Below are 16,396 nucleotides of genomic sequence, written 5' to 3'. Positions count from 1 at the left end.
TACATGATGAAGACACAACCACCTAGGATGCCTATGGCTTCAATTAAGCTTCCAGCTTCAGCGGCTTAAAATATATAATGAAATACAGAGTGTTATGCGCTTTATGGGCACTCAAGCAATATTTGTTGGCTGACTTAATTGAGCTATATTTGCAAAATGGCAAGGATGTGAGGAAACTTTCCTACCTAAAAAGAAAGCATTCACAGTGCTAGACATTTGGTAGGCAAATAAACAGTATAATTTCAGACTAAAAGGAAAAATACTCAACCCCCTTTCAATAGGCCTGGTGGCTAGGGCAACCCAAATGTCAGCACCATGTTTCTAAAACTTAATTTAAAATATCATAAATTGGATGTCATCAACTTTGAAGACATTTTTTTCCTTCCTTTCTGTTCTCATTCCCCGCCCAAACTTCAAATTCAGAAAATTTAGCTAATAAACCAAAATCTCACCTGCCTGGTGAGGTTTGCAAGTAAAAGCAATATACCAAGAAGTGATTTTTCAAAAAATCAAATTTAAGGGTGATGCACTGCATAGTGTTTAATGGTGTCCATCCAGAGAATACACAATTTAGGAATTTGCTTATGAATGAAATGCCAAGCCTTCATATACCTAGATGAATCAGTTGACAACTCAGGGACAGATAACTCCTCTAATTTCTCATCAGAACTTTTCTAAGTTTTGAAACAAAATGATATTGGGGATGCACTCTTCTACAAACATTTCATTGCATTCCATACCAACTAAGCATCACATGTGCTAAACTTTAGTGCCATCCATATGTTTACTATATTGCAGGTGGATTTTCCTTTGCTTAAAATTTTCCTTTCCTTGCACCTTGGCCAGTTCTCTTTTCTGTCCTTACTTCCTGCATATGGCAATTAAGAGCAGGTGACTAATGTTAGTGGTACAGACAAGACCTTAGTAAGGTCAAGGCAAACTTGTTCATACTGAAAGCCTAGTTCCTTGCTTCACCTCACTATTATTATGTTTAACAAACTAGTGTTAGATAAATAATAAATAGAATGGAGCATAGCTGCTTCACAACTTTAGCTTGGCATTGGGATGTCATAGTAATAAGTATTAAGCTAAATATCACGTCTGGCTATCCAATGGTGAGATACAGGGAAAATAGAAGAATATGATGCAATTCATTTATTTGGTGAAATGGGCTATTACTCCATTTAGTAGCAGCTGATAAGGAATAATCAACTTTCACTGTGAAATACAATGAAAGGAATTATCATGCTGTTGAGAGTTAAGTATACGAAGAACATTTTATTGAGTGCTAGGCACTATGTGAAGTACTTTATCTTTGGAATTTATCTCCTCTACTATGTTCATATTATAGTTAAGAAAATGGCCTAGGCATGTCAAGTGGCATGTGTAGGGTCACTTAGTGGAAGAGTCAATTTGCCAGCACCCACTGTGCCACCTAAAGAGTACTGATCTTTTTCTTAATATTTCACAAATTGCCAGTCTTTCTGTATATCACTCCTTGAGAAATATGTTGTTTTCCCTCATATTACTGAAAAATGAGCTCCCACCTAGTTTCTTTTTGCAAATATGGCCTTGCATGGCCCAATACTAAAATGTCCTCCAATTCAAATTACTACTCATGAGCTATGGGACTAGTAAAGAGGAAGCAATATTTTCTAACCCTGCTGAGGAAAAAGGAAAAGTAGTATTTCTCTCTCTGAAAAAGGAGAGAAAAAAACCCCACAATTTCAAATAGAGTTTGGATTAGCAGGAGTTGTAAGAGGGTGGCAGAGGATAGGTGTCATATTAGAGCAAAAAGGTTTGCAATGTGGAGGGAGACTCAGTCTTCATTTCAATGTGCACAGACATAAGCAGAGAGCTGGAAACTTGCCAGAGAACCAAGCCTTGGAAACAAGCTGGAAGATATAGGAGAGACTTTTAACCAAAACAAACCCCAGCAGAGGGTGTGGTTGACAGCACTGAGAAAGCAAAAGACTCTGTGAGTCACTCTGACATCTATTTTGAATGGAATCATGCTTCCATTTTGTTGTATACATTATTTATACAGCATCTGGTACTGTCATATATAGTGCATAATATACACATATGTTCTTTAAGTAATGTAATATAGATATTAGAAAAATAGGCCAGTAAATCACAGAATTAAAAAATACCATTACTATTCTGACCATTAAATTCATCAAGAATTATCTGCATATTTAAACATAACTATAATCAGTATGTATATACAGAAAAAGGAATACTTAATAACACATAAAACATAGTTGTGTGCTGCTATATAACTTCATGAGCACTGCTTTACTTAGAGAGTGTTACTGACTTCTTTTTAAAATAGCAGCAGTAATTATAGTAGAAACTACCTTTTAAGATGTATCTCTGATACATCTAAATCTTATAAAAAATCATGAGGTTAAGCATTAATAGCGCCTTATAAATAAGGATACTGAGAGGTTAAATGACTTGGTCAAGGTCATGCTCATTAATGGCCAAGTAAGGACTGAATTAAATCTGCCTGATTCAAAGCAGTCATTCTCCGTCACAGTATGTTATGCTTCTTATGCAATGTATATCTCTGTACGTTTTTCCAATGTTTAAAATGTATTTCATTGATTTCCAAAGTGGAAGTATTGGTGTAAAGAAGATGAACATTTTTCAAATGTTTATTATATATTCTTGAATGTTCTCTGATAGTGGAGTCAATGTACAGCATCATTATCCCCAGCCCTTTAACAGAAGGAAATTAATTTGAGGTACAATAAAAAGGGGGTCAAGTCAATGAGTGCTGAAGAGAAATCTTTATGGTGTAAATAAAGCTCCAAGCATCTGTTCTCTCTAATACAGGAATCTACTTTTGAAAAATCTGCATTTTCCTTTGAATCTGAATAGGTGTCACATAAAATTCTGAGTAATTATAGATATGTACAGACTCTTGCATATAGTAGATAGCTCTTGAATACTCAATTAAAAAGAATTTGGATCAAGTTCTTACTTCTGGTGAGGATGGGAATTGTGAAAAGAGTACTTCTGCCACCCTAACAGGAAAAAATTAATACACAAATAACCACAACTTTTGAGTCTAGACAATGACCAATAAGCTAAAAAGAAGTCAAGCACCTACAAAGGTAGATGGGACATGAAAAGTAGATCACTATAGCTGCAAGGAGAAGACAAGTAATCATAAAATTGGATATAAAAAATTCAATGACTTTAACTGGGTGCTGGTGGCTCACATCTGTAATCCTAGCTACTCAGGAGGCTGAGATCAGAGGACTGCAGTTCAAAGCAGCCCCATCAAGAAACCCCATGTTACTCCTCCAATTAAGCACCAAAAAATTAGAAGTGGAGCTGTGGTTCAAGTAGTCTGGCACTAGCCTTGAGCAAAGAAGCTCAGGGACAGCACTCAGGCCCTGGGTTCAAGTTCCAGGACTGCCACCAAAAGAAAATCAATAACTTTAAAAATAAATTTCTAAAGGCCTTCTGTGATGTAACATAAAAGTACAGAATCTCTAGAAACAACAGATAAAAAGTCTCTCCTCTCTTTCCCTCTCTCTCTCTCTGCCTCTCTCCCTTCTCTCTTCTTTCTCTCCTCCATATTATCAACTCAGAGAACGAATGTTATTATTTCAAGGCACAAATATTAATTATCTCAATCTTTACTATTCTATATAATATGTCTAGCATTCAAATAGAAATTCCATGTTGCATATAAAAACAATATAGCCAATTTTCAAGCGACAAAACAATCAACATAATCTGCTTCACACATGAATTAGCTCTTGCAATTATAAGACAGAGGGTTTAGCAGAACTAGGAATGATACATGGTAGGCTTTAGTGAAAAATATGGGAAACATACATGAACAAATGAAATTTCAGTAAAATTGTTAAGTATTTTAACAAGCCCATTGAACTGCTAAGAAGGTGGCTCAGTGGTAGAGTGATTGTCTAGCATTCATGAGGCTCTGGGCTCTATTCCTCAGCACCACATTAGCAGAACAAGCTGGAAGTGGCTCTGTGGTTCAAGTGGTAGAGCGCTAGCTTTGAGCTGAAAAGCTGAGGGACAGCATGCAAGCCCAGAGTTCAGGCCTCATGACGGACAAAAAAAAAAAGTCAAGTGGAAATTCTGTAATGTCTTTGGAAGTCCCGTTAATTTTTATTAGTCTTGAAACAGATGACAGAGGAGACAGTGAAGATGAGGATGGGAAAATATGTTCCATACTAAAACACAGTAAAAATGAAGGACACACACGTGTATATACTCACCCCCATACCCCCACACACACTCCAGAGCATCTAAGACTTGAGAGATAATATCAAATTTTCTTACACATATGGAATTGAGTTTACAAAAGGAGAAGAAATAGAATATGGCAGAATAAATATCAGAAAAGATAAAAGGTGAAGAATACCAAAAGCTGGTGAAATGTATCAACTCAGTATCAAAAAGCATCATAGAAACCCAAAGATCTTATATCCTAATGTGAGATAAATGCTCCATGAAAACATACAATCAGAATAAGAAATCATCTATATTTCATATTTAAAGTTCTAAAAAACAAAGAAAAAAATGTAAAGGCTACTAGATTAAAAATACAAAAATATAGATTTCAGAAACCATGTCAGAGGATAATGAAGTATAATCTTTATAGTGCTGAAAGAAAAAATAATTGTCAACCAAGATCTACACGCAGTGCAAATATTGTGCAAGAATGAGGGTGAAATATTGGCTTTTAACACAAAGCCAGATAACCCATTACTAGAAACTTTGGACTATGGGAATATTAAAAAAAGTTCTTCAAGCTTAAGTTCTTTATTACAGAAAGTTGTATCTACGTAAAGAAAAGAAAATTCAAGAAATTGTTGAAGACTAACTTTAAATTTTTCTAAAAGAGTAAGTAAATAAGTTTACACTCCCACCAACAATGCAGTAGGGTTCCCTCCTGGCCACATCCCCTCCAGCATCTGTTGTTATTAGAGGTCTTGGTTATTGCCATTCTAACTGGGGTGAGGTGGAATCTCAATGTTGTTTTGATTTGCATTTCTTTTATGGCTAGAGAGGTTGAGCACTTTTTCATATGTCTATTGGTCATTCTTATTTCCTCTTCAGAGAAGTTTTACTTTAAGTCTTTAGCCCACTTACTTATCAGGCTGTTGTTTCTTTGAGGATTTGTTGTTGGAGGTTTTAATTTTTTGAGTTCCAAGTATATTTTAGACATAAGACCCTTATCCATTGTATGGCTAGTGAAGATCTTCTCCCAACCCGTGGGCTTTCTATTGATCTTGCTAGCTATGTCCTTTGCCATGCAGAAGCTCTGCAGCTTCATGCAATCCTATTTGTCCAACCTTTCTTTAAACATAGTAAGTGAGAACAGGGAAAAGAAGAACTGTAGAAAATATAGGAAAATTCAGTGACACTGAAGCAAATCAGAACCAAAACATACCAGCTGGAATGTCACATATGGTAGTGGAAGAATGTTCTTTGAAGGTAAACTGACATTAATTTATGATATTTCTGGAAAAATCTTCATTTGATAGCAGTTATATGACTTTATGTATTTGTTAAAATTCATAAAATTTAAAATTTAAAATAAAACCCTGAATTTTAAAAAAGGAACGTTTCATGCATAACTTACCTTTTTTTCCTCCTGATTTTCTTCTTTTTATGGCATCAAAAGTACTGATTAATGATGGTGAGAAATCACTTTCTTTCATTGTCTAATCTTATTTTGGCATCTTACCTTATTTCTGAGGTTATTTCCAGAATTAATGATGGTGAAAGTTTTATACCTTCAACTCACAATAAATACACACAGATACATACACACATCAGGAATTAAACTATGTATAGAGAATTGAGATTATAAATTTATCTGTCTTAAAGAAGTGAAACTTTATTCTAAGACTATGCATAAGATGTAGTTATCAATAACAAGTTAGCAAAGTTGACCAATGTTAACTAAACAGTATGGAATGTACCTGAGATACTGTAAAAACATATTTGACAAATATCACTATTTATAGCTTCTTAATTCTATTAATAGGTAAGGCCAAAATGGTTTGACAAACTTTCCTCATTAATATTCATATTCTTTGTGAAAACCTTTCTGCTAATACAAACTATCTCCACACTATTTGTACTGTTAAATTCTATGTTATAGGCCCTTATATTCAATGTTTTAAAAAGTGCCTCATCACTCCAATCTGGGTAGATAAATTAGGAAAACAGCCCTTTCTTGGAAGCTGTAGCCTCAAAGGTGCCATTCTTGGCAAGCAGAAATATCCTTGTGGATTTTATGCACGTTTTTATATTTTACAAAACATATATGTATATATAAAACATGTAACATATATGGTATGTATTATATATAACACAAAATGCACACATATATATGTATATGCATAGGTATATATATTGTGATTGATGGACAGTAAGGTCAGACTAGGGACAGTAAACTTAGTTTTACAGAACAGACTGGGGAATGAGGAACACTACACTTGTATAGAACCTTATACTATATCAGATTGAGAAAATGTCAGATTGCTTGTGAAGGGTGATAAGTCTACTGAAGCACCTTTATCCCATACCAGCCCTGACCTCTGTCTAAAGTATATTAACATTTTCTCCTATCATACCATTGCTTATTTCATACTTATCTTCAGGGTATCAGTTTAACTGTTACTTTCCACAGAGCAGGAAATTAACATCAACCTTACAATCTAAATAAAGCTCTCCCTATTCTGTGTTTTTTTTTTATTATCGAGTGTTGGTAAGGATAATATAACTGAAATAATGTAACTACATGTGTTTTTATGTAATGCATACTTAAATGCTTATATATTTCTAGACTCTAACCTTGGAAGAGCTGGAACCTTGTGTGTTTTATTCATCACTTTATTTCCAGTGCCTGACATACCATTAGTGCTTAATATATAATCAGTACATAGAGACATTGATCTTTTGTTAGATTCTTCAACAAACCATTATATATTCATATACAGAGTAAGATATAGAACATTCAGAAACTTTTCCTTTTTATAGCATTCAGTGTATGTTGAACATGGACAATTAGAATCGTTTGGACATAATTTATAGTATATACTGATATTCTATATAGTATATATTATATAGTATATTATATATATTAAACAAGTTACATTTTTATTTGAGTACATCTTACTTGGAGTAGTTTCTTTTCATTCATTAATTGCATTCACTATGTCCCTTTATTAGTTTTTCACTAATAATTTTTAGATCTTATATGGACTGGTTTGGTTCACTGTAGTTTTGGCAACCCATTCCTTTCGCAATAATCAACAATAATTTTTACAGATGTCAATGAGCTATTTCAATTTATTTAGTATCTCAAAGTGAAAAGCCACGTTTTGACATTTTTTGATTTGCAGTATGGGATTTCTGACTTACAATTATTGTTACTAGAAAATGAAGAATGAAGAAATCTTCTAAATCACTTACCAAATAGATTCTTCCGTAAGTACCAAGGCCAATGGTTTTGTCTAGTGAGAATATTCCAGTTGGATCCTGCAAAAGTAGAATAAAAGCTATTATCTTACTTGAGAAAATACCAGTTTGCCTTAGAAAGTACATGTCATTTCTGAAAAGAATTGAAGTGTTACAATCACCAGAAATGGTGGAATGGGCATTAAATATTGTGTATTCAATGATCTCAATACTATAAAACACATATGATTACACAAACTCATGCAATTTAAAAGATAATTAAAATAGAAATAAATTCACTTACTTTCTATTGAAGTATTTTTTAATATTCATTTTCCAGTGATAACCAGACAGGCAGGAAGTTCAACATTCAACAATGAGGACTAGATATTGCATCTAAAATCTAGATACCTTGTTTATATTACAGAAACTCTTAAAGAGATGTTGACTCTATATATGAATCACAAAGCACAGATAATGGCATGAAAAACATCATTAAAAAGTAAGATAGTGTTGGACTTATTGTTTTCAGAACTGGAGTCTTTTTTCCAAAGGCTTTCATTACTTTTGTGATTAATGTACATTGATTACTCACAGTGAAGATACTGATTGTAATATTTCCATGTATGTATAAAATGTACTTTGATCATATCTACCTTCTTTATTACTCTTTTTTAATCATCCCAACTCCTATTTTCTAAAATGTTATTACATATTTTAATATGATTTCATTATGTCCTTTTCCTTTTTCTTTTTCTTTTTATTGTGCTGGTCCTGGGGCTTGACCACAGGGTCTTGGTGCTGTCCCTGAGCTTCTATTGATCAAGACTACACTCTACCACTTTTGAGTCATACCTCCACTTCTGGTATTTTTAGTAATTTATTGGAAATAAGAGTCTCATGGACTTTCCTGCTTAGGCTAGCTTTGAAATGGGATCCTCAGATTGAAGCCTGCTGAGTAGTTAGGATTACAGCTGTGACCTACCTATGTCTGGGTAATTATGTTCTTTTCAGATGTGCATATATGTATATATAATTTATATGTACATATTTTATATATACTTCATATGTACATATGAAGACTTCACTGTAGTACACATAAAGCATGCACATATAAAGCATAAATATAAATGAGATTCTCGTTTATTTCTTAAACATTTATCTTCAATTAAACATAATCTTTGCATTGCCCTTTGCATGGCATGAGTTGATCTTTCTTGACACTTAAGTATAAATGACATCTTAATAAACACATATATTTATGGAATCCTAAGGCTTCCATATTCATCCCCAAGCATTATTTCCTTACCTTTATATAGAGAAATTATTTTTCTGTTTTTCACAAAATATCATTTCTTGAATTGTATCACTGTTTGACCTCAGACACTTTTCTTTATTATTTCATAATGAATTTTTATAATTTTAGCAACACTTATATGAGGCATGAGTATAACAGATGGCACAAACAGTGGCAAATAGTTGGCAATTCACATTATTTATAGAACACAAATGCTTAATGTCAAGAAGCATTTTTATCACTGTGACAACTGCAAGCTAAACAGAAAAAATATTAAATATTTGTAACATGTATGGGTAAAACTGTACATTCTTTTAAAATAGCATGATAGTTGGTTTAATCTAGCAAATCTGTCATAGGAAAATGACACATCAGGAATTACTTCAGTCAACAAGTGTTAACTGGGTGGAAAGTCAGGAGACTTGAGTGTTACCTCCAGCTCTGCCATTAATTAACTATATGACTCTAGCTAAGTTATAACTTTCTCTGGAATTCATATTTCACTTGTATGAAATGAAGCGATTGTGTTGGTGATTTGCGAGCTCCAAAATTCTGTAGGAAAATATCAGATTCTACCAGTCTAAAAGTCAAGTGTTCCCACTAGGCCAATAGAACTATCACTAAAGCAGCCAGCCACCCAGCAACTTGCTTTCTTAAAATGCTCTAGAAAGTTAATGTCACAATAGATAAAGGTATAATTATAAGCAAATAGGTCAAGAAATACACTTCCAATTAAAATGTAAAAGTTATTTAAAATGACAGTTTTAAAATCTAAGGAATTAAAGTAGGTTGAGTGCCCTTGCTATTATGCATATCATTTTTTATATAACTCATTGAATGACTTGTGAAAATGTCAGTCAATAAAGGAGCAACGAAGGTCTACCCTAAAGACCTCATAATTTTAGCACATTTCTTTGAAGAATAACACTGGTAGATTTATTTTATACAGTAGTAATTAAAGAGAAACAGCCTCCAGTTACATTGAAAACAATCAAATATGTTAGCTGATTCCTATTGGAAAGTATAGTTTGCACTGCATTCAGGTGAAAAAGACACGTTAGGAATTTACTGTAGTGTTATACAAGCTTTATTTCTCCGCACAGTCTTAAATGTCTTTAATCTTGCTTTTTAATCCTTCACTGAGATTAGAACTTAGGCACCCAATATTGGGATAATGAAGTGCCTGTGAAAATTATAGATGTCATAATTGATATGCATTCTTATTGTTAAGAAAATTAGCTTCAATAATAATCAAATTATCTTATTTCAAATAATCAGCCATCTTAATTATTGTCATGCTCACATTTAACAGACACATGTTCTTAGAAAATACTTCCTCTTTGTAAATGCAACTCACCTTAGTATCCATATACTGATTGTTTTCATTTTCTGTGCTATTTTTAATTTCTCATTCCATGTTACTATATTTCATGATTAAATTATTATCAAATAGAGACAATAGGAAGGGGTTGTGCTAATTAATAAGTTAATGACATCTGATTTCTTACATTTTTCATTTTTATTCAGAGCAAGTTTATTCTGAGTTCCCAAGGGAGGAAGCATTGAAAAGGACTCTTTGGTTACCATGAAACTAAAGGTTCAAATCAGAGGTATCTCCATATATCTCTGTCTTCTCTAATGCCTTGCTCACCTGAGATCAGGAAACAAAAAGGGAGAAAGGGTTTCTCTAACTGTTCTAAAAATGTGGACATTATTTAGGACTTATTACATTTTGGTATCACATTTGGGTAAACAAAATAGTTGGTAAATAAGAAACTCCGATTTTGAAAGATTTTCAAAAAATTAATAAAAAAGTTAGTGATAAAATATTATGGAACCAAGAACTGCTAAGAAAATATTTCTTCATTTGTCCTAACTTCTTATGCATCTAAATTGTCTCCTGCAATTTTAAAGCCCTAGTCTCAGAATCCAGAACTATTTCTGTCTTCTGAATTCAGGAGGAGAGGGAAAGAATGAGCACCTGGATGACTAATTTTAGTAAGGGTGGGGGTAACAGGAAGAAAAAGAACCACTAGAAGGCAGTGTTTACTGGTCAAGTGAAAGATCTTCAAAAACTGTCTGATCCACAAAAGCAAATATGGCAGATGTTGAGGAGAAAAAGGAATTAATAAATACTTAACCAGTAATAAACTTCAAATTTAGGATGTTAAGAATGAGGGAACAAAAGGGTGAGAGTCAGACAGCAAAATGAAGGAAAGATTACATAGCACAGTACCTCGAAGAGGATTTTGCAGAGGCTTTTCTCTTATTTTTTAATATTAGAATAAAAGAATTTATGGAGAAAGACACTCAGAATGGTAGAAATGGTAGTAGAAAAGCTAGAATGAGATCCAGAGCAGAAATGGGCTTAAAAATAAGAAGTTTAGAAAATTCCTTTCTCCATACATGAGAATGATCTGGGAAATCCTGTTTTTTTTAAGCAAACAAACAATAAAAAATTAAAAATCTCCAGATTTCTTGGGCCTCACATAAAATTGTGAAATCAAAATTTCCTGAGATAAATCCCTAAGATCTCCAGATGATTCTTGATTCTCGTGTACTCTTTTCTTCCTGCACTAACATGAAAAACACTACTCTTAAAAACTGGGGGAAAATAATTTTAAAACAACAGATTGAAGTACAATGTCAACCTGAGGAGATATTCTTCTTATAATGGAAGACATGGTGAGTATTACTGTCTTGGTGGACTTGAAGGTAAAAACTGCTTTTAAACAAGCTAAAAACTTGGTAAAGTGGGAAGTTTCCCGTGTCTGAATGCGGAAATCTGATTTCATTCTAGTTGTGGAAGATTAGGAAAGCTGGCAGTTAAATTTAAATACAAACCTAATGTAATTCAAATATAGTTTTTGGGATCATGTACTATTTCAGACCACCTCTGCCACTACTGTCCTCAAAGCCTGTCTAATCCTGACCCCAATATAGATTAAAACTATACATGGAGGTGTCAAATATCATGGCCACAGTCGTGAGGAATGTCACTGTCATATTGGACTCACAAGGCAAAAGGAACAATCATAGTGAAAAAATACCAGATTTAGAGAGGAAAGAAATAGTTTCCAGTCTCAGAAATTGTGTGACACAGGCTTGCATGAGGGACTTATATACAATTATATAATGATATGTATATATTTTATATATACATATATGTATAATATACATTCAGAATATTTTACATCTTATATATGTATAATATATTTAGATATTTTGTATGTTATATATGTATAATATATATTTAGAAATTATATATCTAACATATATAAACTATATAAATTATATGTGATATATAAATTATATATGTAAATATAGTGTATTTATGTATTTATATATGGACACATTTAAATGTGTATATGTGTATGATCACAGATACCTCCTAGATATGGCTGATAGATAGGGTGAAAAATATACACATACAATATACACACTTACAATTAAAGAGATATATAAAAGCATAAAAATTTGCAATTCTGTTGTCAAAAAGGAAGCAGAAACCATGAATCTCAACATTTTTTTTGTTTTTCACCTATATGAAATATTTATTCAGCTGAAAATCAGGAAAAATTTTAGCAACCTATTAGTTAGCTTGCTGGAATTTACCCAGTTTGTTAATAATTATGTTGGCTCTGTTCTTTTGTGCCTCTAATTTTAGAGCATTAAGCAATGTTTTATAATTATTCAAAAATAAAATTTAAATTGTTAAATGATAAAATTTTCCACCTTTTTTGCTTCTTCAGCTTTCATTCTTGCTTGATATTTATTGTATTATCTATGTAATTTTAAAATATCACAATTTTCCACCACTTTTATGAGATAGGGTTTTGCTATATCTACACTGGCCTGGAATTTATTATGTAGCCAGTTTGGCCTTGAACTTATGTTCCTCCTGTTTCAACCCACCACTGCTTTTTCTAAACTCTAATTAGCATAGTGAACTTACTTTCTATAAAGACTTTTACTTATTTTTTTAGTCTTACACTCATTTAACTGGCTAGTGAAGAGAACACAATGCATCAATGTTAAATTAGATCCATATTTAATTATACCTCCATACACCACAAGGTCCCCCAGTCCCTTCCAGAGCTGGGAATCAAACCCAGGAGCTTGCATATGCTAGGGAAGTGCCCTACCACCACTGAGCAATAACCTTAGCACTATAAAATGCTTTTTAATCAGTTTGACAGCTCAAAGTTTGGATCTCCACTCATTATCTGGCTGCTGTCAACTTGTTACAGTTAGTAGTGACAGATGCCAATATTCTGACCTTCACATTTGTCCTATTGAGAATAACTATTGTAAGGAACAACTTCCTATGCAATTTTATTTGCTATATCATCTCTCCAAAATGCAAACTTCTAGCCAACTTAGATGTATATTCATCTCATTTACTTTTACTTCTTCAAAGGCTCAGGAAGTAAGTTAAATGTAAAGAAATCCCAAATTACTGAACTATACCTCAGTGACAAAAGCAAACAGGACTTTCAACATCTGTAAATATTAGACTTAAAGAAAATTCTAAAGCATATGCTAATCTTTTGCCCTTTGGGGGTTAAGATTTGCATTTTTGGACACAGGGGGTAAGAATTACGCATGATTTCCTTACAGAGTGAAGACAAAATGGTTCCTGAATTAAATATAAGAAATTTAAGAATTTTCAGAAGCTAAGGACTTCATGAGACTTTTATGATATTTGTAAAAGAAGGATAAATATCATTGGTTTGATTTCTCTGATTCACTCTACATTGCAAACTAGTTTTATCTTTCTCTCCTTGCCCCCCCCCCCCACTGAACTGCATTGTAAATGGTGAGGGCTTTTTGATTATCTCATAGGCTCTCACCAAATTTTTATGACCCAGGCTATGGCTCAGTCAGTGAGTCTGGGCCATTTCCCACCACTTTTTTTGTGGTAATAAAATTTTTACTTATTTTTCTTCTTGGGCTTGGAATTCCCTGCCCTATTATTTCTATGAGGTCTTTCCCATTCCTGTTTAGTCATTTTTAGAAAGCAGTTTATTTCAGTTTGCCCATGTGTGGTTTCACATATCTGCCCTGGTTGCTTCCCCTTCCTTTCCCCCCATTATATTCATATAATGTTCTAGGAGGGTAACATTTCATTCTTTGGTTTTACACTCTTACTTGGAAGCAAGTTTAGTTTGAATATAATAACTCTGTTCAGAAAGGAAACCACCAATTGAGGCCTCCATATTCTAGAAATCTCATTGGAAGCAAGCGAATTCGAGTACATGCGACCTGGAAAAAGATTTCACTAAAACACAAAGTCCTGTTACCAGACTTTATGAAGCTGCATTAATAAAAGAAACATTAGTATTTGTAATTCGACTCATTTGTATTGAAGTTTGTTCTTTTAATGGCTAAGAACCATATGCCCAAATGTTACCCATGTTCATCACCTATTCACACAGACCACTCTGGTGTAAAATTATGAGTAGAAGTGAGGGAGACAGGTGTTTGTCATTATAAAAAATATAATCTGTAAATATCAAATATGGGTAAAATTAAGGCAAGGCGATTTTGAATAGTCCTATAACCTCGAGGTTAATATTTAGCTTTTCCCAAAGCAGGCTGGCCACTGCCCTGAACTACAGATGCCTGGCGATCATTCCAGCAGTGTGCCTGCATATTTCCCTTTTGTAGAGTCCAGGGGGCCTTCGCATTCAAGAGAGGGTGCAAGTGAAATGCCAATCTAAAAAGGGAACTTGAAAAATGGATTTGGGTGGTGTCCAATATCAGCTAGAAACCAGATGCCAATGAAATAAATGGCATTGCTACAATAAGAATTCTGCTAATAAAGATAGTGATAATATCTCACCCATTGATTACCACCGTTGAAAAAAGTTAAGCACCAGGCAAAAGGAGAATCCGCACCGGGTAACGAGGAGAGTAGGCTAAATCTAGTTAGTTAAGGTGTGCAATTTTTTATTAGAGCGGGTGTGTGAAATTCACTTCTTTCCCAAGTGGCGTCGAGTTCTTTCTGCTCCCTCATGATTAAATCAAGAACATTGTCCTGATGAGGATAAAGTTTTAGAAACCGCTGTTAGAAAGCGAGAGAGTTGAGAATTGATTAGTTTTTTTTTAACCTTTACCGTCTAAAAGTGAATGCCCCCCCACGCGAAGAGCAGACATCTCTTCTGAGAAAAGAACAACACGGGCAGTGGGTTAACAGCTAATGCTCTTTAGAAGCCAAGCGACCTTGCCCTTGTGGCTTCTCCTGGGACTCCTCTAGGACAGGTATGCAAGCAGCTCCAGACAAAGTCTGCTACATTAGGCAATGTCCCACTGTTTGGGGTCCCCTTGTACGTCTCCGCCCCAACCTCCAATGCCTCTCACAAGATCCCTTTGGTTTTCCCTGGATTTTGCTGTAGCCCGGATTCCCAGAGGAACCTATTCCGCATGCCCGTTTCCTGGGTTCATTCTTCGCGCCCGCCGACCCGCCCGTGGTCCCGTCGAAGTCCTGGCCTAGCTCGGGTACTGTGAGTTCTGTCTCTTCCCTGGAGTTTAGAACCCACAAAAAGAGAGCACTTAGAGGGTGACAGGCATCGTCTACTTACCGGCAAGTGGCCCAGATCGGTGACCTCCTTGTCCCTCCAGCCCCCTGGTCCCGCCATGGCTTCGAGAGTCAAACGGGAGCGGGCGACCAGGCGACCAAGTGCGGTGAGCGCTAGGGAGTTAGGGAGTGGAGGGAGGTTGTGGAGTGGAAGGGAGCTGAAGGAAAGGGAGAGGGAGGGAGAAAGGAAAAGGGAGCAGGGTTTGTGGCGTGGGGGAGGAGGGAAATGTGGAGAGAAAAAGTTGGGAGTGAAGTGAAGAAGCTGGAGTTGGAGAGGCGGGAAATCAAGTTAGGCTAAGGCAAGAGAGAGAGTTCCAGCGTCTTTCCTGGAGAGGGAGACGCTAGAAGGGTGCTCCGCGGCGAGAGCGCAGCGTCTGTCCCGGCAGGGTGCGCCTCTTTCAGGGTGAGGAGGGGGGCGGTGCAAGAAGGGGCCAGGGAGTAACTCGAAGGCGATTGGTCCAGCGTCACGTCGCCAGGTGGGCAGCCGCGCAGCAGGGAAGCAAGCTGAGGGGGGGGGAATTGGCCGAGGGAGGTGCTCTTGGACTCTAACGGTTTGCAAACTGGCCTTTTGCAGCCCTCCCCTCTCTCTCCCGCCCTCTCGCCCCCTTCCCCCGAGCTTCATGGCTGCGCCCAGCGCCCCCGCCCCCGCTCCCGCCCCCGCCCCCGCTGGCCAGTGTTCCACAGGAAACTTTTTCTAGGCAGCTGCCAGCCCCGGAAAACCGGTCCCGCTCCGCGCCGCTCCCAGCCTGGGCCCCACAGCTCAGCCACAGTCTAAACAGCCCGCACCGTCGTTTTTTCCCAAGAAACACTTGCTAAGTTTTCTAGTTGTCTTATTTTCTTTTTATGCCCCTCTCATTTTCTTGCTCCGTTTATTGCATGCACACACACACACACACACACACACACACACACACACACACGCACACACCACCACACGCATGCACGCACGCACAATCATCAAGCTAGAGAGGAAACTACTTACTACCGGATTAGAGATCAAAAATAGGCAATCCTTGTAGGAGCAGAGGAATGGAGCTCAGGGGCTGCCACAGGTTGGCCTG

At 35.8% G+C, this 16,396-nt stretch overlaps 1 protein-coding gene across 1 annotated transcript in view; it reads right to left on the bottom strand.

Moving 5' to 3' along the window:
- Positions 1-15,396, bottom strand: part of Nrk (Nik related kinase) — a 132,453-nt gene extending 117,057 nt beyond the window's left edge. The window contains exons 1-2 of the mRNA XM_013025829.1: positions 15,340-15,396; positions 7,474-7,539 (exon numbers count right to left, since the gene is read on the bottom strand). Of these exons, the coding sequence (XP_012881283.1) occupies positions 7,474-7,539; positions 15,340-15,396 (123 nt within the window). The remainder of the gene's footprint in view (positions 1-7,473; positions 7,540-15,339) is intronic.
- Positions 15,397-16,396: the final 1,000 nt, after the last annotated feature.

Source organism: Dipodomys ordii, unplaced genomic scaffold (assembly GCF_000151885.1).
Source record: "Dipodomys ordii isolate 6190 unplaced genomic scaffold, Dord_2.0 Scaffold88, whole genome shotgun sequence".
In the NCBI taxonomy this organism is placed as follows: Eukaryota; Metazoa; Chordata; class Mammalia; order Rodentia; family Heteromyidae; genus Dipodomys; species Dipodomys ordii.
This window is presented reverse-complemented; position numbering and strand designations above follow the sequence as displayed.